Below are 26,212 nucleotides of genomic sequence, written 5' to 3' on the forward strand. Positions count from 1 at the left end.
GGCCGTGAGCATCACGACTCACAGTCTGTGTCACCTGGGCAGAGCCGTTAGGCAGGGGCTGCTAGTGGGGAGATGCCAAGGTTTAACATGAAGATGATTGCTCAGATATGCCTGAGTTCAGATGGAGGGGCCCATTGCCCTACCAGGAAGTGGAAGATGCTTGGGGGTGAGGCAGCTCGTGCTTTCCCATGCCTGTAGGACCTTACAGTGCTGTGCCTTTCCACATACCTACCCCACCTTCTTTCTTTCCCATGCAGGGGGCATCATTAATCCAGTGGGTGGCACCAAGAATGCCCGGACAGCCCCACTGCAGTGCGTCTCTGTGGCAGAAGGACACACCAAGCCTGTGCTCTGCCTGGATGCCACCGATGAACTGCTTTTCACTGCCTAAAAAGGTATATGTTGGACAGAACAGGTGTGGGGGCTGCTGGCTTTTTATGCGCTATTCTCATAGATCTCCCCAGGTTGGCGTGGGGAATTGGGGTGCATGGCAGGGATGGCTCCTTCTGGGCTGCTCCCCTGTCCCTGCCTTCTGACGTCCAGGTGCTGGAGCAGGCTGGCTCCATTGCCCTGGAGAGGAGCTGTGGGTGGTGGGAGGCAGCGCTTGGGAAGGAGTCGGTGCCTCCACGCCACGGAGGAACTCCCCAGCCCAACTCTCTCAGGCACGTTCTTCTTCCTACAGACGGGAGCTGTAAGATGTGGAACTTGGTGATGGGTCAGGAAATTGCTTCCCTCAAGGGTCACCCAAATAATGTCGTTTCCATCAAGTACTGCAGCCACATGGGGTTGGTGTTCACCGTGTCCACGTCGTACAACAAAGTGTGGGACATCCGGGACTCAGCGCGCTGCATCCGCACCCTGACGTATGTAGTGGGAAGAGTGGCTGTGGGGGACTGTGGGCAGCTCTGGCTTTGCAGAAGATGGTGTGAGGAACTCCTGGGGTCCCACAGGCTGGAAACAGAGCCCAGCTGTTTTAGGATCAGTGCCTACAGCTGTAGGAAACAGGGAGGCTTAGGGAGATCTTGGAATGGAATCTGTGGGGACCCTCTGCAGCAAAGGCTCAAAGGAAAGGACCTGGAAGAGCTTTTCAGCCCTTCCTGGGGGTGGCCAAGAGCACCAGCCAGAAGGGATGGGGATTTTCTTTTTTGCTTCAACTAATATGCCACAGGAAGACGACCACATTTACCTAGCTGTATTTGTTGTTGTTGTTTATCTACAGCATGAAGCATTTCACTTGGAAAGTCTCTGCTGCCACTCATCGTACAACAGACTTAAAGCACAGCACTTGGCACCTAGCAGTGCTGTGAAGGGTTGGAAAGGCAGCGCACCATTGTGCTGAGGGCCAAGAGACGGTTCAGACAACAGAAGCATTTGTCCACATTTCTGACATGAAGGCTGTCGCCTCCCGATCCGGCGACAAATCAAGGCTGCTGTGTGAAAGTACCGTGCCTCCGCACACGGGAACGGACGGGACTCACACACAGTGTGTAACACCGAATGTACCAGCTTAATGCCACGCCACAAACCTACCCAATGCCCAACAGGGGGGACCAGTCAATGCTGCTCATCAGCCATCAAGCCCGGATGCTGGAGAAGGCAGACCATGTTGTGGTGCTGGAGCATGACACCATGGCTGAGATGGGGACACCCACCGAACTGAGGACCCGCGGTGGACCCTACAGCCGGCTGCTGCAGCACTGAGGACCACAGGGCAGCTGGAGTGGGAAGCGATGGGACATGGGGAGCTGTGGCTGTCTCCGCTCCCCGCTGCAGGATGGGAAGAGTGGGATGCTCTGGGATTTGTATGGAATAAAGTGGAGATGTTTTGTAGAGGAGCAGGTTGGGATGTGGGGTGTGGGCAGCTCAGCCTCAGTGCATGGTTGGTTATGGAAGCTGGGTGTCTGCCCTCAGAATGTGGCTGTGGCAGCACTGTGGGTTATGGGGGGGAAGCACAGCTCAGCCCAATACTGGATGAACTTTCCAGTCACGTCTTCATGCCAAAGCGGTGCAGATAGCACAGGGAGTACAAAGACTGTAACTGAACTGCCAGCCTCACCTGGCTGTGGTGCTGAGCATGCTGGGCTGCCTGGCCCTGCTCTCAGCAGCACTGTGTCCTCCCTCCCAGCCCCCACAATTCCACTGATACAGTTATGTCTGTTAGAGAGATTCACACTGCGTGGAATGTGCCACGGCCAATAGCAACTGAAGGCTTCAGAGCCAAATAAGTGAGAGGAGGCCGTGCTGGAGCTCATCTCTTCCATGGAGCTCATAACAGCAGCACAGCAGTAACCCTGGTGGCAGCAGCACCAGGATGTTGTTGGAGCAGCACTCCTGGCTCCCGTCCTGCTCCCTCCAAGAGCTGCAGGCAGACGTACAGCACTGCTGTCCTGTGCCAGGTTTATTTAAAAACACAGCTGAGAGCCGCTGGCACAAACAGAGGAGCCTGACTACGTTCATACAATATCTTAAATAGAAGGCAAATACAAAAGGAAAGGATAAAATATTTACAGTAACAATGGCAGACACGACATGGGCACAGTCCCACCCAGAGGCAGCAGAAAACCACTCAATACCCTGCTGAAGCTCAGAGTCACCACGGCGTCCTCCAGCAGGGCCAGGGCTGCACTGTGCCCACAGCAGGACTGGGATGGCTGCACTCTGAACTGAGACAAGCGAAGCGCACACGTGTTGGCTTCCAGAAATCATCAGCACAGCATCGCGCTCTGCCAGCAAACAGCACTGGAAGTCCAGAAAAAGGGAAAGGGGGGAATAACGCAGCTGCGGCGTGCAGCTCCCGCTTCTCACACTGCTGCTGCATCACTGCTGATAACTGGAAGGCAGGGAGCACCCCCCATCATTGGTGGCACATTTGGTCCAAAACACCAGAATAATTATGCTCCCTCCCACCCCCACACTGTCATTAAGTTATCTTAAAAGATTCAAGTCAAAAACAAAAGCATACACCAACAAAACTCAAGAGCTGGCAGAACTCCAGGCTAGACATGGGGACCGCCCAAGAAATGGGAGCACCGAAGAAGCTTCCAGCTGCACCCAACGCTGAGCATGGCCAAGGGAGGAGGAAGGAAGGAGCTTGAGGTTGAAGCCTTCGCAGCGTCACTGAATCAGGAGATCAATTGCCAGGCACTGCAGCACACAGATGGACGTCCTTCTGGGCTGTCACAGAACTGCTTTGTCCTCTTGCTGCTGAAAGGAGCCAACCAGGATCAGGGAATGGATGCACAGGACCTCAACTCTGACCAGCAGGAAAACTCAGGACAATGGAATGTAGTCTGCCAATCTTTTACCAGTTCAGCTGTGCTTTAAGACTCATTATTGTGAAGCCTTTTAAAATATTTATTTATATATATACATATATATATAGTATAAGACTACTCAGTTATACTGTCAATCATCTCGGAAAGTTCACGATGGAGTTCATCCACATCCTTCTCCAGCTCCAAGTCATATTGTCCTTCCATTTCCTCTAAGAATTCTGAGATGAACTTTTCAAGGTCATCTTCTTCTACAGGCTCGGTGAGCAGGCTGACCTCCGGCAGGGCTGGAGCAGCAGTCTGGAAAGAAGGAAGACAAAGTCAATGATTGCTCAGGAGATCCTTCCTCTGCAGCACTTCTCCTTCAGCACTGCTGAGCCTTAACCCAACATGGGGGCCAAGGGGCTCCTGAAGGACGTTAACAGTAAGCGTACCAGGACAGCACTGACACTTCCTCCCCTCCTTACCAAAGCTGCTATTTTAGCCTTTTTAGCTGGAGGCTCCTCTTCTTCAGTGCTTCTCCGAGGATTCACAGCTGCCACAGCAGAAGGAGAGATCTCATCAGCCTTCCGCTTCCTTGCTCGCTTCATGGGGCTGCTGGCTTTGCCATCCCAAGGCTTCACACACACGTTGCCCTTGGCTACAGGAAGAAGAGAGAGCTGGTACAATTGTGCCTTGAGAGGAGTCCAGGTTGTCCTGTCATTCCCACAGCTCTTCTCCACAGTTAAATACATCCGGCCAGCAAAATTACATTGCTCTTTCCACAAATCTCAGCAATATCTTCCACAGTAAGTGCTGCATACCAACAGTCCGACCAAAGGAACAAAGAAACTGCACGGCTACACCATATTATAACCCAGACAAGGGAAACAGCCATACAGCAGGAGAAAGCAAGACCCTCGTTCTCAAGCTGAAGTCTGGCTGGAAGGAACACAAGTGAACTAAGAAAATAAGCATTTCCCTTTCTAGCACTAAGCAGAGGCACGCACCCACCATGAGCACTCAGGTCCCTTTACTTCCGAGGACCACCTCACACTCAACACTCATTCATAGTTCTCTGCTCCTGAGGTTGGGCTGATGGTTTCCCTGGCAATGCTGGTGCCCACCGTGCTGAGATTTCACTTAGGCCTTTGCAAGCTGATAAGCTGACCATGAAGGGTGGATTCAGGACTGCTAAGCTCTGCACTTTTACCTTTGACTGTTTCTTTAGCAGCAGCCGGCACAGCAGCCACTTCCTTCTTCAGCTTCTCCGGTTGTCTCAGCTGCAGCTTCTCCTTTATTGTCCCCTCAAGGCTCTTTGCTTGAGCTCTAGAATCTGGTGTACTCTGATCCCAGGGCTAAAAAGAAATAAAGTAAGTGCAAAATCAGAACAAACACCAGGGGGAGTGTATGAAGGAAATCACATTGGAGATATTGCAAAAACGGCTGCACCTGGAACAGTACATTCCTGTCACTTGGGTCACTGACCCTTTCATAAATGCCTGCATATAACAAGATCCATGCTTTGCTGTGAAAACACTGTTTCAAACGTGTGCAATTAACAAAGCAAGCTTGTTTAAATCAGCACAGTACTGGAGTTGTTACCTACCACATTCTATCTGAGCAACAGAAAGTCATTCCTGTTCCCCTACACAGCATCCACCCACAGTCTGATTTCCCTGAACACGAAGCCATCGTGGCCTTTTTGTATCCAGTGCCCCCCACGTTAACCTCACATGTTGTACCTGGTGCCAGCAGGGTTACTGCCTCACTGCCAGATACAATCAGATCAATTCTGAGTTTGAGGAGTGCAAAGCTGTCTGGGAAAGCCATTGAAAGTATCAGGATTGTGAAACATGGCTGCAGCTCTTCACCAAAGGCAGGAAGGTAGGAATGCGCTCATGATGGTGGCACATGGTGAGCAGTGAGACATGAGAACATGTGAAGAAATTGTGTCAATGTGTCCATCTTCAGAAGGGACTCACCTCTGCGGGTGCAGAGACAGCTTTGGGAGCAGCCCTGCTCCATTCCACAGTCTTTTTCTCTTCTCTTCCAGGTGCTTTAAAACAAGGAAAAAGAAAATCATTTGGTCAACAGCAAGCATAGAAAGAAACCTGAGTGCCAGTGTTTCCTCCATGTGCTTATTTCCTCACATTCAATAACAAAGCACAGACAGAGGCGACATCACGCAGTCCATGCAGTATCCAAGCTCTTCCCTCTTTCACATGCTGTCTCATCACAAAGCCTTTCACCTCCCCAATGAATAATTCACCCCCCTGACCTTTCTGACAGAGGTTGGCCCCCATGTTGAGGAGTCAATCCATGCTTTTCAAATACATTTACATATCTAACTAAGCAACACACGCCAAAGATGAAGGCAACCCTGGCATCAACACACAGAACACGCCACACCAAAAACATGGCAGAAAAAAAAATGTACAAGAGAAACTGAATTACAAAACCTCACAGCGAATGAATTTTCCAGAATGAAGCAGGCAGACACCACGGATTCAATGGAAAAACACATGGATGGACATCCTGGCACTTCCTGCCTTTGCATGTTGTAAGAAACAGCCCAGGCAATTCTAAGCAAACTCCATTTGCTTGACAGGGGAAGCACTTCGGCAGAGCAGACAGTGAAGCACCTCCTTACCTGCTGGCTTTGCGATCTGCTGCATCCGCAGGGCTTTCTCCTGCTTGATTTCTTCCAAGGTTTTAATATGCACTTCTTCCAATCTCTTGATTTTACACTGTGGCTCTTCCAGTTTCACTTTACCCGGCCCAGGTGGAGGGAAAATTCTCTTGTTCTTGCATTTACCCTCAGCTCTCTTCTCAGTAAGAAGCTCTTCTACTTTTTGCTTCTCTTCCTCCAGTCCTTTGTGTTTCCTTTCAGCCAGGGCTTCCGAGTAGGTTTTGATGTGAACTGCAGGACAAGGCCTCACCCTGGAGCTGGGATCCTCCACCTTACAGCACCCTTCTGCCTGGGGGGCAGCTGGGGTTTCTCCTCGCTGCTTCGCTCTCTCAAGACGGATCTCTTCCAGAGTTTTAACATGGATCTCCCCTGCTGGCTTGGCACCCTTCTCTGCCATCATCAAGAAAGGAGAAGCATAATGATTAAATGAGAGTCCAACGAGAGCTTAAGTTTCCAGATTTGTCATAATATTACAGAATATGAGTGTTCCCAACAGCGCATCACAGGACAGCTTCACTCTGCAGTTTTCTCTACTAAGCCACCTGTCCTATATTTTGAAAACCAGTCCAATTTTTCCCTTTCAAATTAACATTTAGGGCTCTGTGGAAGTGGTCTAAATTCATGAGAAGGAAAAAGGGGAAAGCAGGTGTAATACCTAGTTATTATCTATCTGAGCACAAGTATGTCCCTGTCTCTCCTTCAGAGACTTCATGCCTTGAAGTACAGAATGGAACAAACCAGGGATGCTGCATAAATGCCAGCTCTGTGCTCACGTTTCAAAACGGGGCAGGGAAAGGAACTTCAAATCCCAGTGATGAAGACTTCAGCAAGCACGCAAAGAGAACGCTCCCAGGGAAGAACAAGCAGAAAGCCTAGAGAATCTGTGCAGCAAACACCAATGACCATTTACCTCTCCTTGGTGCTCTGTCAATCTTGATCTTCTTCCCCAGCCTTTCTGCGAGGCTGCGTTTCAGCGGAAGGCCACTGACATCAGCTACAGAGAGAAAACAACAACATTCCTAAGATAATTCCTTTGGAGAAATATTTTTACAAGTCAACCACAAACTTTGGTTTCTCCAAGTGTATGTTCTCAAATTCACCTTTCAGCTGCTACACTTGTGTGCCACTTGGAGTCATCACAGACCCACGACACACTTTCCTCCCTCCTGCTTCAGCAGTGCCCTCCCATTTACGTGGAGGCAGCCAAACAGCAGCTCACAAGCAGCCCTTACCTACAGAGGATTCCTGTTTTCCAGGTTTATCAGCAATATTCAGTCGAATCACAGGCACCTCCCCTAAAACAAAGAAAAACAAACTGCTTATTTGACAGAAACCAACAGAATTACTGACCTGTGAGCTCATTTCCCACCCAAAACAAAGACACCCAAAAGACACCACTTTGACAGCCCTGACAGAAAATAATATTGCAACTGTAATGCACTCAGGGTAAGTCCCAATTGTAATTTATCCATTCCACTTAGGAGCCACCAAATGCAAACAAAGGTACTCATCATTACCCTGCTTTGCAGACAGCGTCACAGTTCTGACCAGTGTCCGCACATTCTCCTTCTTCGGCACAGGAACAGTCTGAGATTGGAGCTGATGAGCAGGAGCTCCTGAAGGCCCTTCTGATCCAAGTGAACAAACAGACAGTGTTTACAACAGGAAAAAGAAAAGCCACTGCCAACAACAAAAACAAACCTGACAGAACCGTCACAAAGACCAAAGCGCATTTGTTACTCACTACTGTCCAATGTGCAACAACCACTGCACAGCTCTATTCCCCAACACAGTGCCAGCTATCTGAGTATTATCAGAAGGATAACAAAGTAGGGCATATGAACTCACCACTTTGTTGTTTGGTTTTATCCTTTTGTTTCTTCAGTCTGATTTCTTCAAGTGTTTTTATTCCAAAATTCAGACTGTTATCTGGGAACACAGAGCAGTGAATGAGACTGAAGGACAAAGGCACACGCTGAGGACCACAGCTCTGCAAACTGCCTCCTGCTCAGAAGCATGCAGAACAAACCCTGTCAGCTCTCCCCACAGCTAAGAGCACCATGGACCTGATGTCTGTCTGCTGCCCTCCTTTCATCCTTCTGGATATTAAAAGTAGGCTTTATCCCTTACTTTATCCCATCCACATGACATTAGATTCCTCTATCAGCAAATGTGGCTTTCACCACTGGTTGAAAAGATGCACATACAGGCACTTAAACTCCATGCTGTGGCCTTGTCGTGCTCTAATGCTGTAAACAAAGGAGTTTACCTTCCTAATCTGAAAGGCACATGAAGTTACGAGGTAGGAACAAGATCATGGAAATAGCTGAGTCCATTCAGCAACCCTATGTTCTGTTGTGTTTGTACAATAAATTGCTTTGGAGTTAATTGGCAAGTGCTTCTGATTAATCCTGGAATACCTTGTTTTGTATCAGCATTAGATTTCCTAATGGAAATGATCCGCAATCCATGATGGTTTTCTTTAGCTGGTTGCTGGACAGGTGTTTTTATTTCTTCTCCCTCCTTAGAAAGCTGGTCTGTACAAGGAAAGAAAAAATCAGCCTCTTTAGTTATGCGGTAGGAATTCAATCAGATTTCCCACATTTATGTAGCTCATACAATGACACTTCTGCCCACAGTTAATATTCTTAAGTACAAATGTAAGTGACTACAGATGGGTTCTTTATTTAAACAGCTACACTTACCTGGTAAACCCATAGAAGCAGCCTAAGTGAATAGAGTAACTACTAGAGAACCAGGAAATCAACCACACTCACCATCACCTTTGTCATCATCTGCAGAATTGATGACAACTGGAGGATGTGTCGGGCTTGGGACATTCTCTGAGTTTTCCACTTCCATCACTTCCATCGACTGTGGAGAGGGATCGGACTGCACGGAAAGCTTGCTCTGCTGCACTGTTATCTGAGCTGCCCTCGGATCGTCACCTGCAGACTCTGGTGGACTTGGCAGCGTAGCTACAGGAAGAAAAGGATCAATTTAAAACTTTGATCCTAACCTTACAACCACTGCACAAAGATGGCAGGCAAGGCTGAAAACCCACACAGATAAATGCTGAGTCTCCAGTTGCCCATCCAACTGGCTACTGGGTGAACAAGGAAATTCCCCCCTACACAACATTCACCCAGTAAAAGCTTAAATGCAGAAAAACAACCTGCAAGGCAAAGGCCACAAAAGCAAAGAGAAGCTGAGCATGCAAGAAAAAACTGAAATATCAGAAGCACACAAAGTTGAGCTGTGCTCCTATCTATCATCTTCCCAGCTTTCTTCTCTTCATTCAATCAGTCTCTCAGGAGCAGTTGTTTCAAAACATTGCCCTCCTCAACACTGGTCAAACTCTAGTAACATCACCCTGACTCAGCACGGAGCCCCTGGGCTGCACGGCTGCAAGCCCTCCAATGGAGCCCCTCCTTCAACACCACGAGTGACAGCAGTGAGTAACCCCAACACATTTGTCTGACCGCTGCAGGTCTTCAAGCTCACCCACCTGGACAACCTCAGCAAAGACAGCGATCTTCCAAGCCTTGCAGTTCACTTCTCCTGTAGGCCGAACCAACACTGAATCCGTCAATTAAGAATAACGGGGTAGGAAGAATTTTCCTCCTCACTTTGCCAATGTCAAATTCTGTAAGTTGGAATTTCTGGTCTTCAAGGTTTCTTCACCTATGAAGAAAACACTAAAACCTTCCCCTGTCTTTGTTACCTGTACAGCAAAAGCATGCCAGTGCGTATCGATACACAAATCCACACACATGTGCCTGAATACTGTAACTCAGCACTGCATGGAGCTGCAGCACGTTCTGCTCAGCCACAACAAGGGTTTGGGTTGTTGTTTTTTTTTCTTTTCTGATGTAGAAATCAAATATTTTGGTATTTTAGGTTTGTTTTGTTGGTGTTTTTTTTTTAAGTTATCAAATGCAGTAAAACCTACAACCAGGACAGACAGAAGATCAAATTCAAGTGATTTGGAACTCTTTCATTAAAGTGCTGCACTTTTCTGTGCTAAGCATTTCCTACAGTCAGTAAGGAAAGGCTGGAACCTTTTACTCACACAAACACTAGTGAATTTTCCAAAAAAAAATGTTTTTTTTTCAGGGAATTTTCCCAAATCTAAACTAAAGAGAGGAGAAGTCGGGTTCTCAAGTTAGTTGCTGGACTGACTGCATGACAAAGGGAACAAAAACAGCAGTTAAGGACAAAGTTTCCTTCCCTCCTCCAATACTGATAGAAATGCTGCCTTTTTACCTTTAGTACCTTCACAACAGATTGGCAGATTCCTACGTTCCTAAAGACCTCAATGCTGCTCAGCACAGACACCGGGCACCAACTGCCACTGGACTCTGCACCGTGGAACACGCACACAGCTCAGCACTTCTGTTCTCCTCACAATTGGAAGGGTTCTAGAATCGGGAGCATGAAGTGGACTAGAAATACCTCACATCCCTCTGCTCCTTACGAGCCCTTCCATTTTAAAACAAGATAACCCCAGACACATCTGTTAGCACAGCAGCCCAAATGCTAACCAGAACACACAGTGTGTAACGCCGAAAGTACCAGTTTAATGCCATGCCACAAACCCTATTTAATGGTGCAGGTGACCGCCCCTATCAGATACCCGTGACCTCCCTGACTCCAGCCCTGGTGCACGCAGGCACCACCTGCCCAATACCCAACATCTCCCCCCTCTTTATCATCTGCAGCCCCTGTAAAGGTTTACCCATGTACTCCCTGTTACTCCAAAGGTGATTCGCACATTTAAGGCTATTCCGCAAATGAATCAAACATTAAACATATGCGAAAACCAATTAAGCTGTCATAATAACATGCCAAAGTGATGCAGCTGTAGTGCCTACAATCCTGAAAGCACACAACAGCAATCTGCTAACAATTGTGAAATGCTGTATGGCAACACTTAGTCAACTTGTAGAGAACAGTGCATTCAAGTACAAGATAACAGCACAGTACACAATGGAGTTACAACTTTTCCAAGTTCAATGTAACACTGTTGTACAGAATCTTCGTGGCAATCCAGTTCTGTCCAGTGTGCATTATAATGTCACACTCCATAACCAAATAAGAAGACAAAAACATATTGGTTGTGCAGAATCGTTCTGAATGTCCACCACTGGGGGATTATCCAGGAACAAGGTCTCCCCCGCTCACGAACTATCAGTCCGGCATGAAGGCTGGATTCCCAGTTCGGACCTTCAGGCACATTGGGAGCAATGCAGTCTCATGTGCCGTTACCAGCAGCCGCTGCCCAGTGCTGACATCAAATCACTGGCTGCACTGGAGACATTAACCAAGGAGACATTGACCAAAACCGGTGCTGAGATGTTCGGATCCTCACGGTGCGCAGGATGGCTCGTCGTTTGGTGCCGGCTTAACCCAACGTGCCGGCAGCCAGCGGGGCCCATTTGGGGTCCCGACACAGGCGTATCCCCTGCCCATGACGAGGAGTAGGGTCTGGGAGCCATGGCCCTGCGTCAGGTCGGATCAGGACCTGACCTATTGGTGTCCATTCGGTCAGCTGATGGTCTCCCATCCGATTCTCTCACGCAGGAGGAGAGCGTGTGGGCACAGCTCAGGCCCCTCCAGCCCTCCCCCCTCTTTAAGCGCACGAAGATGCCCCTTCAAGGTCTGATGTGCACACTCCATAATAGCCTGTCAGGTGCTGCTGCCGGGAATGCTGAAGATATGCTTAATGCCCCAAGCTGTGCACCAGCGTCCAAAACATGCACTTCTATATCCTGGGTCATTGTCAGTCTTTAACTCGTGAGGTACACCCATGACAGCGATGGCCATGCACAACGCTTTTATGTAATGCATGGCGGTCTGTCCAGATTGTGCCACAGCCCAGAGAAAATCACTGCATGTGTCAGTTGTGACATGCAAGTGACGGAAACACCCAAACTCTGGGAAGTCTGTGACATCCATCTGCCAAACCTCATTTGGTCTCAAACCTCTGGGGTTCACCCCTGCAGGAAACAGGTTAGCCATAACTCCTGCTCCTCCTTGGCCAATTCAGTTAACTTTCTAAGAGCACCAAGGGCGGGTAGCAGCTTCTGCGCCTCTTTGTCCCCTGCACAAGCTCACAGAGCTCCTTGCTGGCTTTCTCTAATGCTGACCGACTCACACAGTGAGAAGCTTCATCAGCCAGACCTCTCCGCATCATCCGCTTAATAAGCAGATCGAGGTCCTCATCACACACTCTGTGCCATCTCTTGTCAGCATGTCCTGTCCCATCCCTGGCTCTCCAGCAGGACTGTAATGCTGGGGTGAGCAACACTGGGCACTGTCAGTGTGTTTTTCTTGCAAGCATCTCCCAGGGAAACACGTGCAGGCGTTCCCCACTCCTGGCCGTATCTCTGCAGTGCTGGGTCCTGTGTGAGCAGAGCTCTCTGCCCCAGAAGCCAAGTCACTGCTGTGCAGAGCTCAGCCTCGGGCTGAATGTGCTCCTGAGTTTGTCCCAGCGCAAGGACAACCTTCTCATTGCCCTTTAGGAGCACCTCTGGTGCTGATGGGTGCTCTGCTCTCAGCAACCACTGGATACACGGCTCCAGGCGCGTGTGTGCTTTGTCACCTTGAGCTGTTTGCTCTGATCGCATCTCACCCTGGGGAGCCGGGATTTCCCTTTGGTCTCGGTGTCACTTCGAGACCAGTAGCAACACTAGGGGTCAGAGGAGAGCTGCTGAATGTGTGAGCACAGCTGCTAATTGAGAAGGAGGTCGCACTCGTGTGACTTCGAAACCCGAATTAATGAGCTTACCTTCACCCTCCTGACTAATGCAGACCTCATGCAGCCCTGGGCCTGCCCTTCTCCAGCCTCCTGCCTTGTTTTGCCTACTCATAGGAAAAGATTTAGCACAGCTCAGAGCCCCAGGCGGCGCTTGGAATGCCAGCAGGAAAGAGCTGCTGGTGTCCACAAAGCTCAGGACTGCAGCAGTGGGGCTGCTGGACCTCAGTGTTCTGAACGCTCTGATGTGGAAGTGATTGGCAGATGCTGTGGCCGGAGGGATGAGGTGCCTGCAGGGCGTCCCTTGGAAGAAGGTTTGGTGAGGATGGATCCTCTGAGCCAGCATCGGGCGCAGGGTGCTGGGTGCAAATGCCAGTGCTGCCCCCTGTCATCCTGTTGGTTTTAAAAGGAGTACAGCTCCGTTTCCAAACGTTGCCAACCACAGGCTGGCTGGCAGCTTGAAGGAACTGCCATGAAATAGGTCTAATGAAACGTTCCTGGCAGAGCTTCAGGATGGAGAAAGTGCAGTTTGTCCTCAACTGAGCTGAGGTCCAATGAGCTGAGTTTCCTGGCTCAGAGCAGAGGCCGTGAGCATCACGACTCACAGTCTGTGTCACCTGGGCAGAGCCGTTAGGCAGGGGCTGCTAGTGGGGAGATGCCAAGGTTTTCCATGAAGATGATTGCTCAGATATGCCTGAGTTCAGATGGAGGGGCCCATTGCCCTACCAGGAAGTGGAAGATGCTTGGGGGTGAGGCAGCTCGTGCTTTCCCATGCCTGTAGGACCTTACAGTGCTGTGCCTTTCCACATACCTACCCCACCTTCTTTCTTTCCCATGCAGGGGGCATCATTAATCCAGTGGGTGGCACCAAGAATGCCCGGACAGCCCCACTGCAGTGCGTCTCTGTGGCAGAAGGACACACCAAGCCTGTGCTCTGCCTGGATGCCACCGATGAACTGCTTTTCACTGCCTAAAAAGGTATATGTTGGACAGAACAGGTGTGGGGGCTGCTGGCTTTTTATGCGCTATTCTCATAGATCTCCCCAGGTTGGCAAGGGGAATTGGGGTGCATGGCAGGGATGGCTCCTTCTGGGCTGCTCCCCTGTCCCTGCCTTCTGATGTCCAGGTGCTGGAGCAGGCTGGCTCCATTGCCCTGGAGAGGAGCTGTGGGTGGTGGGAGGCAGCGCTTGGGAAGGAGTCGGTGCCTCCACGCCACGGAGGAACTCCCCAGCCCAACTCTCTCAGGCACGTTCTTCTTCCTACTGACGGGAGCTGTAAGATGTGGAACTTGGTGATGGGTCAGGAAATTGCTTCCCTCAAGGGTCACCCAAATAATGTCGTTTCCATCAAGTACTGCAGCCACATGGGGTTGGTGTTCACCGTGTCCACGTCGTACAACAAAGTGTGGGACATCCGGGACTCAGCGCGCTGCATCCGCACCCTGACGTATGTAGTGGGAAGAGTGGCTGTGGGGGACTGTGGGCAGCTCTGGCTTTGCAGAAGATGGTGTGAGGAACTCCTGGGGTCCCACAGGCTGGAAACAGAGCCCAGCTGTTTTAGGATCAGTGCCTACAGCTGTAGGAAACAGGGAGGCTTAGGGAGATCTTGGAATGGAATCTGTGGGGACCCTCTGCAGCAAAGGCTCAAAGGAAAGGACCTGGAAGAGCTTTTCAGCCCTTCCTGGGGGTGGCCAAGAGCACCAGCAAGAAGGGATGGGGATTTTCTATTTTGCTTCAACTAATATGCCACAGGAAGACAACCACATTAACCCAGCTGTATTTGTTGTTGTTTTTTATCTACAGCATGAAGCATTTCACTTGGAAAGTCTCTGCTGCCACTCATCGTACAACAGACTTAAAGCACAGCACTTGGCACCTAGCAGTGCTGTGAAGGGTTGGAAAGGCAGCGCAGCATTGTACTGAGGGCCAAGAGACGGTTCAGACAACAGAAGCATTTGTCCACATTTCTGACATGAAGGCTGTCGCCTCCCGATCCGGCGACAAATCAAGGCTGCTGTGTGAAAGTACCGTGCCTCCGCACACGGGAACGGACGGGACTCACACACAGCGTGTAACACCGAATGTACCAGCTTAATGCCACGCCACAAACCTACCCAATGCCCAACAGGGGGGACCAGTCAGTGCTGCTCATCAGCCATCAAGCCCGGATGCTGGAGAAGGCAGACCATGTTGTGGTGCTGGAGCATGACACCATGGCTGAGATGGGGACACCCACCGAACTGAGGACCCGCGGTGGACCCTACAGCCGGCTGCTGCAGCACTGAGGACCACAGGGCAGCTGGAGTGGGATGCGATGGGACATGGGGAGCTGTGGCTGTCTCTGCTCCCCGCTGCAGGATGGGAAGAGTGGGATGCTCTGGGATTTGTATGGAATAAAGTGGAGATGTTTTGTAGAGGAGCAGTTTGGGATGTGGGGTGTGGGCAGCTCAGCCTCAGTGCATGGTTGGTTATGGAAGCTGGGTGTCTGCCCTCAGAATGTGGCTGTGGCAGCACTGTGGGTTATGGGGGGGAAGCACAGCTCAGCCCAATACTGGATGAACTTTCCAGTCACGTCTTCATGCCAAAGCGGTGCAGATAGCACAGGGAGTGCAAAGGGGAGGAGGAGAGCAGCAGTGTGAAATGGAGCAATGGGCAAAGAGTGTGGGATGGGGGGAGGAGGGATGAGGGGAGGTCCCCTCATCCACCCCAAAACCAAGCACGGCACAGAGCAGAATGCAGGCAGGCTGAGCACAGAACAGCCCAACACTGTATTTCACAAGAAGCAGCACAGGGAAAGCATAGCAGCATAGGAAGCAGAGGGAGATGTGAGAGGTAGAGGGGATGGGGCTGTGTTCATCACCGACCCCAAATGCTCGTGTGGCCAGTTGGCCCCTTGCAGGCTGAAGCACAGCACTCAGACGGTTTGGTTACTTCCTGTGTGAAGAAGAAGAGATGGTGTCCCATAGGGCCACGTCCACATCCCAACCCTCAGCTCCCTGCAGTCCCAGCCCAGCCCTGGTGCAGCACCACAAGGAGCACAAGGAGCACAGGGACCCCTTCCAACCCCCAGCCCCACACCGCAGCTGTGCTCGAGTTGCTGGTTCCACCTTCCTGGCCTGTAAGGTAAGAAGAGCCATTGTCTCAGCCCAGGTTGTAGGAGGGAGGCAAGGTTCTTTGATATACGTATACCTGGTGTGAGATTAAGAAACAACGGTTCAAACATTGGTCCGACCAGTTTATTACAAGACATTATCAGGGAGATGGGGAAGGGGAGGACGGACGCTATTATGGTGTAGGGTGATGGGAAAGGGAATGCAGTAAAAATATGAAATAGAAGCAAGGAGTCTCTGTAGGAAGCAAGAGGGAGATATTCACCACCATGGATCCATCGAGGTTTGTAGTTCAGTCATTGGTCTTCACTAGTGGTGGGTCGTCAGGCGTTGTTCTGTTAATGGTGACCACGATGACAATTTCCAATGGTAGCACCAACTTATTTATATGTCCAAAGCGGTCAAGTCAGCTCTCTTTGGAGTGACAGCTCAAATCCAAAGTAGTTGAGTCAGCTCTCCTTGGAATGGAAGCTTCTGGCTCTGGGATCTTAGCAGAAATTCCTTTGTTCCCATCTTCTGAGCCTTGCCAGCAGATAAGAGGGAGCAGGGATACCCATCCGCATTCTGTTTTTCACAGGGCACGATGGCTTCATTACCCAGTTTTCCCACACCAAGCTGGAGCTATTTAGTCCCGGGCCAGATCTTCCGCTCATAAACAGTCCTGAGCACTCTTCTGGAGGCAAACAGCTCTGAGGGAAGGTGCTTTCAAATATTCAAATACCCACAAAGTGATATTGATTGTCACACAGTAGCACCCATTACTTGCCACTTCAATAAATCGTTGAGAGTCTTCTCACAAGAAACACCTCAGGAAGCAAGCTTGGAGCCAGAAAACAAGGAAGGACTCTCACAGCCATGAGCCCCAGCCCTGTTCTTGCTGTGGGGCATGGAGCAGCCCCGAACACCAGGAAGGTGAACCCTGGGAGAAAGCAGGGACCCCAATGCTGCCCTGGCACCGGGCAGAGGTGGGGGACAGCGCTGCCCTCATCACTCACTGGGCGTCGCATTGTAGCCTTTCTCCTTCTTCCCTGCAGACAGAGAGATGCATCAGCACAGGTTCACATCACAGCCAGGCTGAGGGCTCCTGAGGGAGCCTCAAATCCCCCACAGCCCCCACTGTCCTCCTACACCCCTCCACTTTTACCTGCATGGTGTCTGTAGATGATGAATCCAACGCCAGCCACGATGGCAATGGCCACAACGGCAACAACCACCCCCACCACGTTGGGCACCAGGCTGGACTGTGACCGCTCTGGAGGAAGGCAGGGCTGTCAGCAGGGGAAGGGGCAGCCCAGAGCCCCCCAGCCCCACGTCCCCTCACTCACCCCATGAGTAGAGGCTGGGCTGGGGCAGGCTGGCGTGCTCCATGCAGCACTGGTACTTGTCCCCGTCCCCTGGCAGCGCGTCGATGGTGACTCAGGTGTGGTAGGTGCCGTAGCTGTTGGGCACAATGCCCCCCGAGTGGGTGTCCTGGCCCAGCACCACGCTGTCCTTCACCCAGCTGACGGTGATGGGCTGTGGGTAGAAGCCGTGAGCGTGGCAGGACAAGGTCAGGATCCCGTCGGCCTTCTTCCCCCACACTCACACCTCAGGTTGCTCTGAAGGTGGGCGGCAGTGAGGGCCGGGCTGAGCTCCCCACACTGAGCCCCCGCCCCACCTGAAGCCTCACACCGCAGCCTCCCCCTCACCTGTCCTCCCCAGCTCTGCCTTCCCGTTCTCTACATGTCTCCGCAGCCACTGCACACAGGTTTCCTCCAGGTAATGTTTCCGTCTCTCAGCATAACCAGGTTGTAGTGCACGAAGATTTCGCCATCCATGTACACCACTTCAAAGAACCAGGGCAGTCTGGGGCCGGGATCCGTCATCCCTGTTTCAAAGTACTGCATGGAGTGGAGCTCTGCAGGGTCGGAATGCGGCGACCCCCCCTTTTTTATTAATTAGCAAGCTACTGCATATAGAATAACACTTATATATATAGTATATAATATATAGTATATATATTTTATATATATATATATAATACTTATATTAATAACATAACCATTATAACTCAATCAAGGCCTCGATTGACAATACTCTAGAAGTGAAAAAAGAGACAAGTCAAACACAGCATAACAACATTACTGTTAAACCTACTAAAAAGAACAAACACGTTTGCTCTGCAACCTAAGTTTCTGCAACCTGGAAATAAATCCACGAGGGTCCCATTGCGTTCACCTGTAACTAGTTAGGAAAAGTCTTCAACTTTCATATACTCTGATATATTGATTTTTAAAATTTGTGCAACAAATGCTTTTAGGATGCTCATAACCATGCCTTTGGGCTAATAATTGATCACTGAACTGTATGAAGTTGCATGTCAAATAGAACCAGTTCTAGAGGACAAATGTGCTGGAGTATCACTAGGGGCATTATTACTTACTGACCCTTGACATTCTTCAATGTATTTATTTTGTATTCCTTATTTTTGGAGATAACAAAATCCCACATATGGTCAACTATTTCTCGCCATTTGGCTACAGTGAACATCAGTGCCACCTCCTGAAGGTGTCCACTCATATGAGCCCATTTTACCGGCTCGGATATGCATTTAGGAGATATCTGCTCCGCTCTCTTAGAGAGAATACATTTGAGCAGTTCCTCCACAGCTTCCCACAACATCGTGGATGGCAGAGAACGGGATGGTACCCTGATACCAGCTACCGCAACACTTACATGCTAGAGGAAGATGAACACATTTACCCAGCTGTATTTGTTGTTGTTTATCCACAGCATGAAGTATCTCACTTGGAAAGTCTCTGCTGCCACTCATCGTACAACAGACTTAAAGCACAGCACTTGGCACCTAGCAGAGCCATGAGGGGTTGGAAAGGCAGCGCACCATTGTGCTGAGGGCCAAGAGAGAAGGTTGAGACAATAGAAGCATTTGTCCACATTTCTGAAATGAACGCACTTCTAAAGTATTGCTTTCAGGAAGAAAAATCCCTCAGTCTTCTGCAGACACTCTGGGCTCACACTTTGGAGTCCACTCCCTTCTTCCAGGCAGCAATGGTCTGGAAGAGGGATCAGGAGGGTCCCTTGGGAACGGTTAGTAGGATCTGGGGGGCGGGCGGGAGGGGTCAATTGGGTGAAGTCTGAGGTGGTCACAGGCTCTGAGGGGTTACGGGGGTCCCTGGGGAGGCGGACCCACAACGTCCTTTATGGGGCTCAGATGGGGTCGGGGGGGTCGGCAGGATCTCACCGTGCTGCGGGGCGGGGCGGGACCCGGCAGGAGTTCATAGCGACCGGCACAGCCCAACTCCAACAGCGCCAGGGGGAGTTGCAGCGGGCCGGGGGGGGGCAGCGCTATGGGGGGAGAAAGGGCAAAATAACACAGAGGAGAATCAGAGCCCCATAGAACAGTGCAGCCCCTCCAGGCCCCACAGAGGCCCCTCCACAGGCTCCACAGGCCCCACAGGTCCTCACAACCCCCACAGGGCCCACAGACCCGCCCCCTCCCCATTACAACCCTCCCTTCCCCATTACAGACCCCCCTCCAGCCCCCCGCCCTTCATTATAGCCCCCATCCCCACCGATCCGCTCCAGCTCCATCCCGCAGCTCCGCCGGACGCTGATCCCGGAAGCGTTCCCCCCCCTGCCCCCAGCTCAGAGCGGAACTTTCGGCTGCTGACCGGAACTTCCGGCTGCCGAGCGGAAGTGCTGCAGCTGAGCACTACTGCCGTTGCCAAGGAGACCGAGCACCCCGCGGCCTGTAGGGCCCCCGTATCCACAGAGCGACCCCACAGGGATCCCCCATTCCCCGCCATGTTGACGCTGCCGCCGGGTCTGACGGAGGAGGAGCAGGCCCTGCAGAAGACTTTCGCCAAGCTACGCAAGAAGGTTTCGGCCTGGAACACCCCGGGACACCCAACCTCCCCTCATTGCCTCGCCCCATAACCCTAATCCTAATCCTATCCCTATCCCTAACCCTAACCTTAACCCTAACCCTAACCGTAACCCCATCCTAACCCTACCCTAACCCTACCATAACCCTACCCTAACCCTATCCCCCCCCCCCCCCATTGACCTGAATGCCGTTTCCCCGCAGAAAAAGGCGCTGCTGGCACTAAAGAAGCAGCAGAGTAACACCGGGCCCGGCAGTCAGGGGGGCATCAAGCGCTGTGAGTCGGGGTGGGGGGGCCCAAAGGGGAGGGGGGAAGCTTGGGGCCTAGCAAGGCCATAGGGATGCAGGGGGGGGATGTGGTGGAGGGAAGTGTGGTTAATGTGGGGTTAATGTGGGGTTAATGGTTTTTTGAGGGTGTTGGGGGGTTGGGGGTTGTTTTTATTTGGGGAGGGGTGAGGTTGTATTCCCCCTCACCCCCCATAAACACACACACATTGCAGCCATGTCGGACCAACCCCCTGTGGACACTGCCACGGCCACGGAGCAGGCCAAGCTGCTGGTGAAATCCGGAGCCATCAGTGCCATCAAGGCTGAGACCAAGAACTCAGGCTTCAAACGGTCCCGCACACTTGGATGGGAAGCTGAAGGTGAGGGGTGTGAAGGTGAACCCCTCCAAAAAGCCCCCCTAGAGCCGAAGTGCCCCTAGAGCCCCACACAGACCCACGGAGCTCACCCCAAATGTTACAGAAACATCCCTAAAACATCACGGTTCCACAAAAACTCCTCCAAAATGCCACAAATTCCATAAAAAATCCCAGATCTCACTAAGAATTCCAGAAAAATAGCCCCCAGAACGCCACAAATACAGCAGAAAGGCCCTAAAATGCCACAAAACACTCAAAAACTATCCAAATCCTCCCAAGCCACCTCATATCACCTCCATTTTGTCTTACATTCCCTTTATTTCCAGCCAGATTCCACCCCAAATAGCCTAACAATCCCTGAGCTTGCCCTAATCCTACCCAACCTCTCCATTTTTCTCAAACCCTCTCAAAATTCCCCCAGTTACCCCTCTTCCTTTATCTCTTTATTCTTTATACTCCTCCCAGGATCCTGAGAAGGGCCCAGCCCCCACCTTCCAGCCTTTCCAGCGCAGCGTTTCAGCTGATGATGACACCCCTGAGGTACTGCGTGGGGCAGGGAGGCACAGTTATTAAAGGAGGTGCAGGGGGGGCAGGATCCCCAACATGGGGATCCCATTGTAACCTCCCACACCCCTGCAGTCACGGCGACCCCAGAGAAAATCACTCTATGAGAGGTGAGTGCCACCCCCTCCCATTCTTTATTGCCCCCACCTCATTATTTGTGGTTCCTATCCCTTTATTTTCTTCTCCCCCTATATTTGAGCCCTCTCTCTTTGTTTATTTTGCTCCCCCCATTTTTTAACCCCAGTTTCATCGACAGCCCGCGCAAGTGGGCAGGGCTAAAGGGCAGGGGGCGGGGCTAATGGGTGTGGGTGTGGTCATGGAGTCAATGGTGGGGGTGGGGGATGGGATTGGGTGTGGCTGGGGCAAAGCTAATGCGGGTGGGTGTGGTCATGGGTGGGCCCCGTTAATTGGGGAATGGGCTAAAGGAGATGGGATGGGCAGAGGGGCAGGGGGCGTGCACAAAGCTGTGGGTGGGTCAGTGATGTGTGGGTGCATCTGTTGTGGGGTGGTGCTGAATGGGGTGGAAGCTGTGCTGACCTCACCCCCCCACAGCTGTGCCTTTGTCACCTACGAGAAGATGGAATCAGCTGACCAGGCCATGGCCGAGGTGGGTGCTGTGTGGGAGCCATGGGCGGATACAAGGGCTGCTCCCAAGTGCTGACCCCTCTCCCAACCCCACAGCTGAACGGCGCCGTGGTGCAGGACGTGCAGCTCCGTGTCAGCATCGCCCGCAAGCAGCCGCTGCTCGATGCCGCCACTGGGAAATCACTGTGGGGATCCCTGGGTGAGCTGGGGGGGTCTGGGGGGGCACAGGGACGGTGTGGGGGTGCCAGCAGTGCGGAGTGCCTGCCCCCATCCTGTGCCCCAACAGCCGTGAAGAACAGTGCCAAGGGCTCACACCGCGACAAGTGGGCGCAGGTGGTGTACAATGAGGACCTCTTTGGGGGGCAATAAAGGTTTAGTGCACACAGCAGTGGTGTGGCAGGGTGACAATGGGACAGTGTGAGAACAGGGATGGGGGAACTGTGGGACACGGGGAGCTGCAATGGGGGAGGCTGAGTGGTGACCAGCTGCACACACACCTGTAACTGAACTGCCAGCCTCACCTGGCTGTGGTGCTGAGCATGCTGGGCTGCCTGGCCCTGCTCTCAGCAGCACTGTGTCCTCCCTCCCAGCCCCCACAATTCCACTGATACAGTTATGTCTGATAGAGAGATTCACACTGCATGGAATGTGCCACGGCCAATAGCAACTGAAAATAGCGAATAGCGTCCTCCAGCAGGGCCAGGGCTGCACTGTGCCCACAGCAGGACTGGGATGGCTGCACTCTGAACTGAGACAAGCGAAGCGCACACGTGTTGGCTTCCAGAAATCATCAGCACAGCACCGCGCTCTGCCAGCAAACAGCACTGGAAGTCCAGAAAAAGGGAAAGGGGGGAATAACGCAGCTGCGGCGTGCAGCTCCCGCTTCTCACACTGCTGCTGCATCACTGCTGATAAGTGGAAAGCAGGGGGCACCCCCCATCCTTGGTGGCAAATTTGGTCCAAAACACCAGAATAATGCTGCTCCCTCCCACCCCCACACTGTCATTAAGTTATCTTAAAGGATTCAAGTCAAAAACAAAAGCATACACCAACAAAACTCAAGAGCTGGCAGAACTCCATGGTAGACATAGGGACTGCCCAAGAAATGGGAGCACCGAAGAAGCTTCCAGCTGCACCCAACGCTGAGCATGGCCAAGGGAGGAGGAAGGAAGGAGCTTGAGGTTGAAGCCTTCGCAGCGTCACTGAATCAATTGCGAGGCACTGCAGCACACAGATGGACGTCCTTCTGGGCTGTCACAGAACTGCTTTGTTCTCTTGCTGTTGAAAGGAGCCAACCATGAGCAGGGAATGGATGCACAGGACCTCAACTGTGACCAGCAGGAAAACTCAGGACAATGGAATGTAGTCTGCCAATCTTTTACCAGTTCAGCTGTGCTTTAAGACTCATTGTGAAGCCTTTTAAAATATTTATTTATATATATATACTACAAGACTACTCAGATATACTATCAATCATCTCAGAAAGCTCAAGATGGAGTTCATCCACGTCCTTCTCCAGCTCCAAGTCATATTGTCCTTCCATTTCCTCTAAGAATTCCGAGATGAACTTTTCGATGTCATCTTCTTCTACAGCCTTGGTGAGCAGGCTGACCTCCGGCAGGGCTGGAGCAGCAGTCTGGAAAGAAGGAAGACAAAGTCAATGATTGCTCAGGAGATCCTTCCTCTGCAGCACTTCTCCTTCAGCACTGCTGAGCCTTAACCCAACATGTGGGCCAAGGGGCTCCTGAAGGACGTTAACAGTAAGCCTGACCAGGACAGCACTGACACTTCCTCCCCTCCTTACCAAAGCTGCTATTTTAGCTTTTTTAGCTGGAGGCTCCTCTTCTTCAGTGCTTCTCTGAGGATTCACAGCTGCCACAGCAGAAGTAGAGATCTCAGCAGCCTTCCGCTTCCTTGCTCGCTTCGTGGGGGTGCTGGCTTTGCCATCCCAAGGCTTCACACACACGTTGCCCTTGGCTACAGGAAGAAGAGAGAGCTGGTACAATTGTGCCTTGAGAGGAGTCCAGGTTGCCCTGTCACTCCCACAGCTCTTCTCCACAGTTAAATACATCTGGCCAGCAAAATTACATTGCTCTTTCCACAAATCTCAGCAATATCTTCCACAGTTAGTGCTGCATACCAACAGTCCGACCAAAGGAACAAAGAAACTGCACAGCTACACCATATTATAACCCAGACAAGGGAAACAGCCATACAGCAGGAGAAAGCAAGACATGGTCCCTCTAGAGAAAGGAAAAAGCAGGAGCTACAGACAAGCGTGTGCAACCAGACGCTGTGCAAGCCACAACAGACCCACAGAATACATCCAGGGGTTTATCACACAGGTAAGTCTGCAGCTCAGTGCCACTGTCTGTCCCTCGTTCTCAAGCTGAAGTCTGGCTGGAAGGAACACAAGTGAACTAAGAAAATAAGCATTTCCCTTTCTAGCACTAAGCAAAGGCACGCACCCACCATGAGCACTCAGGTCCCTTTACTTCCGAGGACCACCTCACACTCAACACTCATTCATAGTTCTCTGCTCCTGAGGTTGGGCTGATGGTTTCCCTGGCAATGCTGGTGCCCACCGTGCTGAGATTTCACTTAGGCCTTTGCAAGCTGATAAGCTGACCATGAAGGGTGGATTCAGGACTGCTAAGCTCTGCACTTTTACCTTTGACTGTTTCTTTAGCAGCAGCCGGCACAGCAGCCACTTCCTTCTTCAGCTTCTCTGGTTGTCTCAGCTGCAGCTTCTCCTTTATTGTCCCCTCAAGGCTCTTTGCTTGAGCTCTAGAATCTGGTGTACTCTGATCCCAGGGCTAAAAAGAAATAAAGTAAGTGCAAAATCAGAACAAACACCAGGGGGAGTGTATGAAGGAAATCACATTGGAGATATTGCAAAAACGGCTGCACCTGGAACAGTACATTCCTGTCACTTGGGTCACTGACCCTTTCATAAATGCCTGCATATAACAAGATCCATGCTTTGCTGTGAAAACACTGTTTCAAACGTGTGCAATTAACAAAGCAAGCTCGTTTCAATCAGCACAGTACTGGAGTTGTTACCTACCACATTCTATCTGAGCAACAGAAAGTCATTCCTGTTCCCCTACACAGCATCCACCCACAGTCTGATTTCCCTGAACACGAAGCCGTCGTGGCCTTTTTGGATCCAGTGCCCCCCACGTTAACCTCACAAGTTGTACCTGGTGCCAGCAGGGTTACTGCCTCACTGCCAGATACAATCAGATCAATTCTGAGTTTGAGGTGTGCAAAGCTGACTGGGAAAGCCATTGAAAGTACCAGGATTGTGAAACATGGCTGCAGCTCTTCACCAAAGGCAGGAAGGTAGGAATGCACTCATGATGGTGGCACATGGTGAGCAGTGAGACATGAGAACATGTGAAGAAATTGTGTCAATGTGTCCATCTTCAGAAGGGACTCACCTCTGCGGGTGCAGAGACAGCTTTGGGAGCAGCCCTACTCCATTCCACAGTCTTTTTCTCTTCTCTTCCAGGTGCTTTAAAACAAGGAAAAAGAAAATCACTTGGTCAACAGCAAGCATAGAAAGAAACCTGAGTGCCAGTGTTTCCTCCATGCGCTTATTTCCTCACATTCAATAACAAAGCACAGACAGAGGCGGCATCACGCAGTCCATGCAGTATCCAAGCTCTTCCCTCCTTCACATGCTGTCTTATCACAAAGCCTTTCACCTCCCCAATGAATAATTCACCCCCCTGACCTTTCTGACAGAGGTTGGCCCCCATGTTGAGGAGTCAATCCATGCTTTTCAAATACATTTACATATCGAACTAAGCAACACACGCCAAAGATGAAGGCAACCTTGGCATCAACACACAGAACATGCCACACCAAAAACATGGCAGAAAAAAAAAAAAAGTACAAGAGAAACTGAACTACAAAACCTCACAGCGAATGAATTTTCCAGAATGAAGCAGGCAGACACCACGGATTCAATGGAAAAACACATGGATGGACATCCTGGCACTTCCTGCCTTTGCATGTTGTAAGAAACAGCCCAGGCAATTCTAAGCAAACTCCATTTGCTTGACAGGGGAAGCACTTCGGCAGAGCAGACAGTGAAGCTCCTCCTTACCTGCTGGCTTTGCGACCTGCTGCATCCGCAGGGCTTTCTCCTGCTTGATTTCTTCCAAAGTTTTAATATGAATTTCTTCCAATCTCTTGATTTTACGCCGTGGCTCTTCCAGTTTCACGTTACCCGGCCCAGGTGGAAGGAAAATTCTCTTGTTCTTGCATTTACCCTCAGCTCTCTTGTCAGTAAGAAGCTCTTCTACTTTTTGCTTCTCTTCCTCCAGTCCTTTGTGTTTCCTTTCAGCCAGGGCTTCCGAGTAGGTTTTAATGTGAAGTGCAGGACAAGGCCTCACCCTGGAGCTGGGATCCTCCACCTTACAGCACCCTTCTGCCTGGGGGGCAGCTGGGGTTTCTCCTCGCTGATTTGCTCTTTCAAGACGGATCTCTTCCAGAGTCTTGACATGGATCTCCCCTGCTGGCTTGGCACCATTCTCTGCCATCATCAAGAAAGGAGAAGCATAATGATTAAATGAGAGTCCAACGAGAGCTTAAGTTTCCAGATTTGTCATAATATTACAGAATATACGTGTTCCCAACAACAACGCTCCTGAGAAAGAATAAGCAGAAAGCCTAGAGAATCTGTGCAGCAAACACCAATGACCATTTACCTCTCCTTG

The 26,212-nt window shown here is 51.0% G+C and overlaps 1 protein-coding gene and 1 pseudogene across 11 annotated transcripts; one reads left to right on the top strand and one right to left on the bottom strand.

Moving 5' to 3' along the window:
- Nucleotides 1–1,752: 1,752 nt before the first annotated feature.
- On the bottom strand, nt 1,753–19,511 carry LOC146760209 (superkiller complex protein 2-like). Of its 10 annotated transcripts, none has more exons than XR_014947328.1 (8): nt 19,382–19,492; nt 18,525–19,154; nt 17,498–17,676; nt 17,135–17,324; nt 16,954–17,061; nt 15,807–16,837; nt 15,564–15,629; nt 1,753–1,767 (listed from the first exon to the last, which is right to left on the bottom strand). XR_014947328.1 is itself a non-coding variant. In XM_085550723.1 (7 exons), the coding sequence occupies exons 1-3, from the start codon at nt 19,398–19,400 to the stop codon at nt 18,593–18,595; spliced, it is 228 nt and encodes a 75-aa protein (XP_085406849.1). In that variant the 5' UTR covers nt 19,401–19,511; the 3' UTR covers nt 15,914–16,837; nt 16,954–17,061; nt 17,135–17,324; nt 17,498–17,676; nt 18,525–18,592. The 10 variants fall into 10 exon arrangements, 1 of the variants encoding a protein (XP_085406849.1); XR_014947326.1 differs by having other exon boundaries at nt 15,564–15,633; XR_014947325.1 differs by having other exon boundaries at nt 15,564–16,837; nt 19,382–19,493.
- A 42-nt stretch (nt 19,512–19,553) lies between these two features.
- On the top strand, nt 19,554–21,870 carry LOC146760210 (negative elongation factor E-like; annotated as a pseudogene). Its single transcript, XR_014947324.1, has 8 exons — nt 19,554–19,688; nt 19,897–19,969; nt 20,193–20,339; nt 20,802–20,876; nt 20,976–21,010; nt 21,453–21,507; nt 21,582–21,684; nt 21,772–21,870. The product of XR_014947324.1 is annotated as a negative elongation factor E-like (transcript).
- Nucleotides 21,871–26,212: the final 4,342 nt, after the last annotated feature.

This window comes from Coturnix japonica, chromosome 6, assembly GCF_054131305.1.
Source record: "Coturnix japonica strain WE chromosome 6, WE-NBRP24, whole genome shotgun sequence".
In the NCBI taxonomy this organism is placed as follows: Eukaryota; Metazoa; Chordata; class Aves; order Galliformes; family Phasianidae; genus Coturnix; species Coturnix japonica.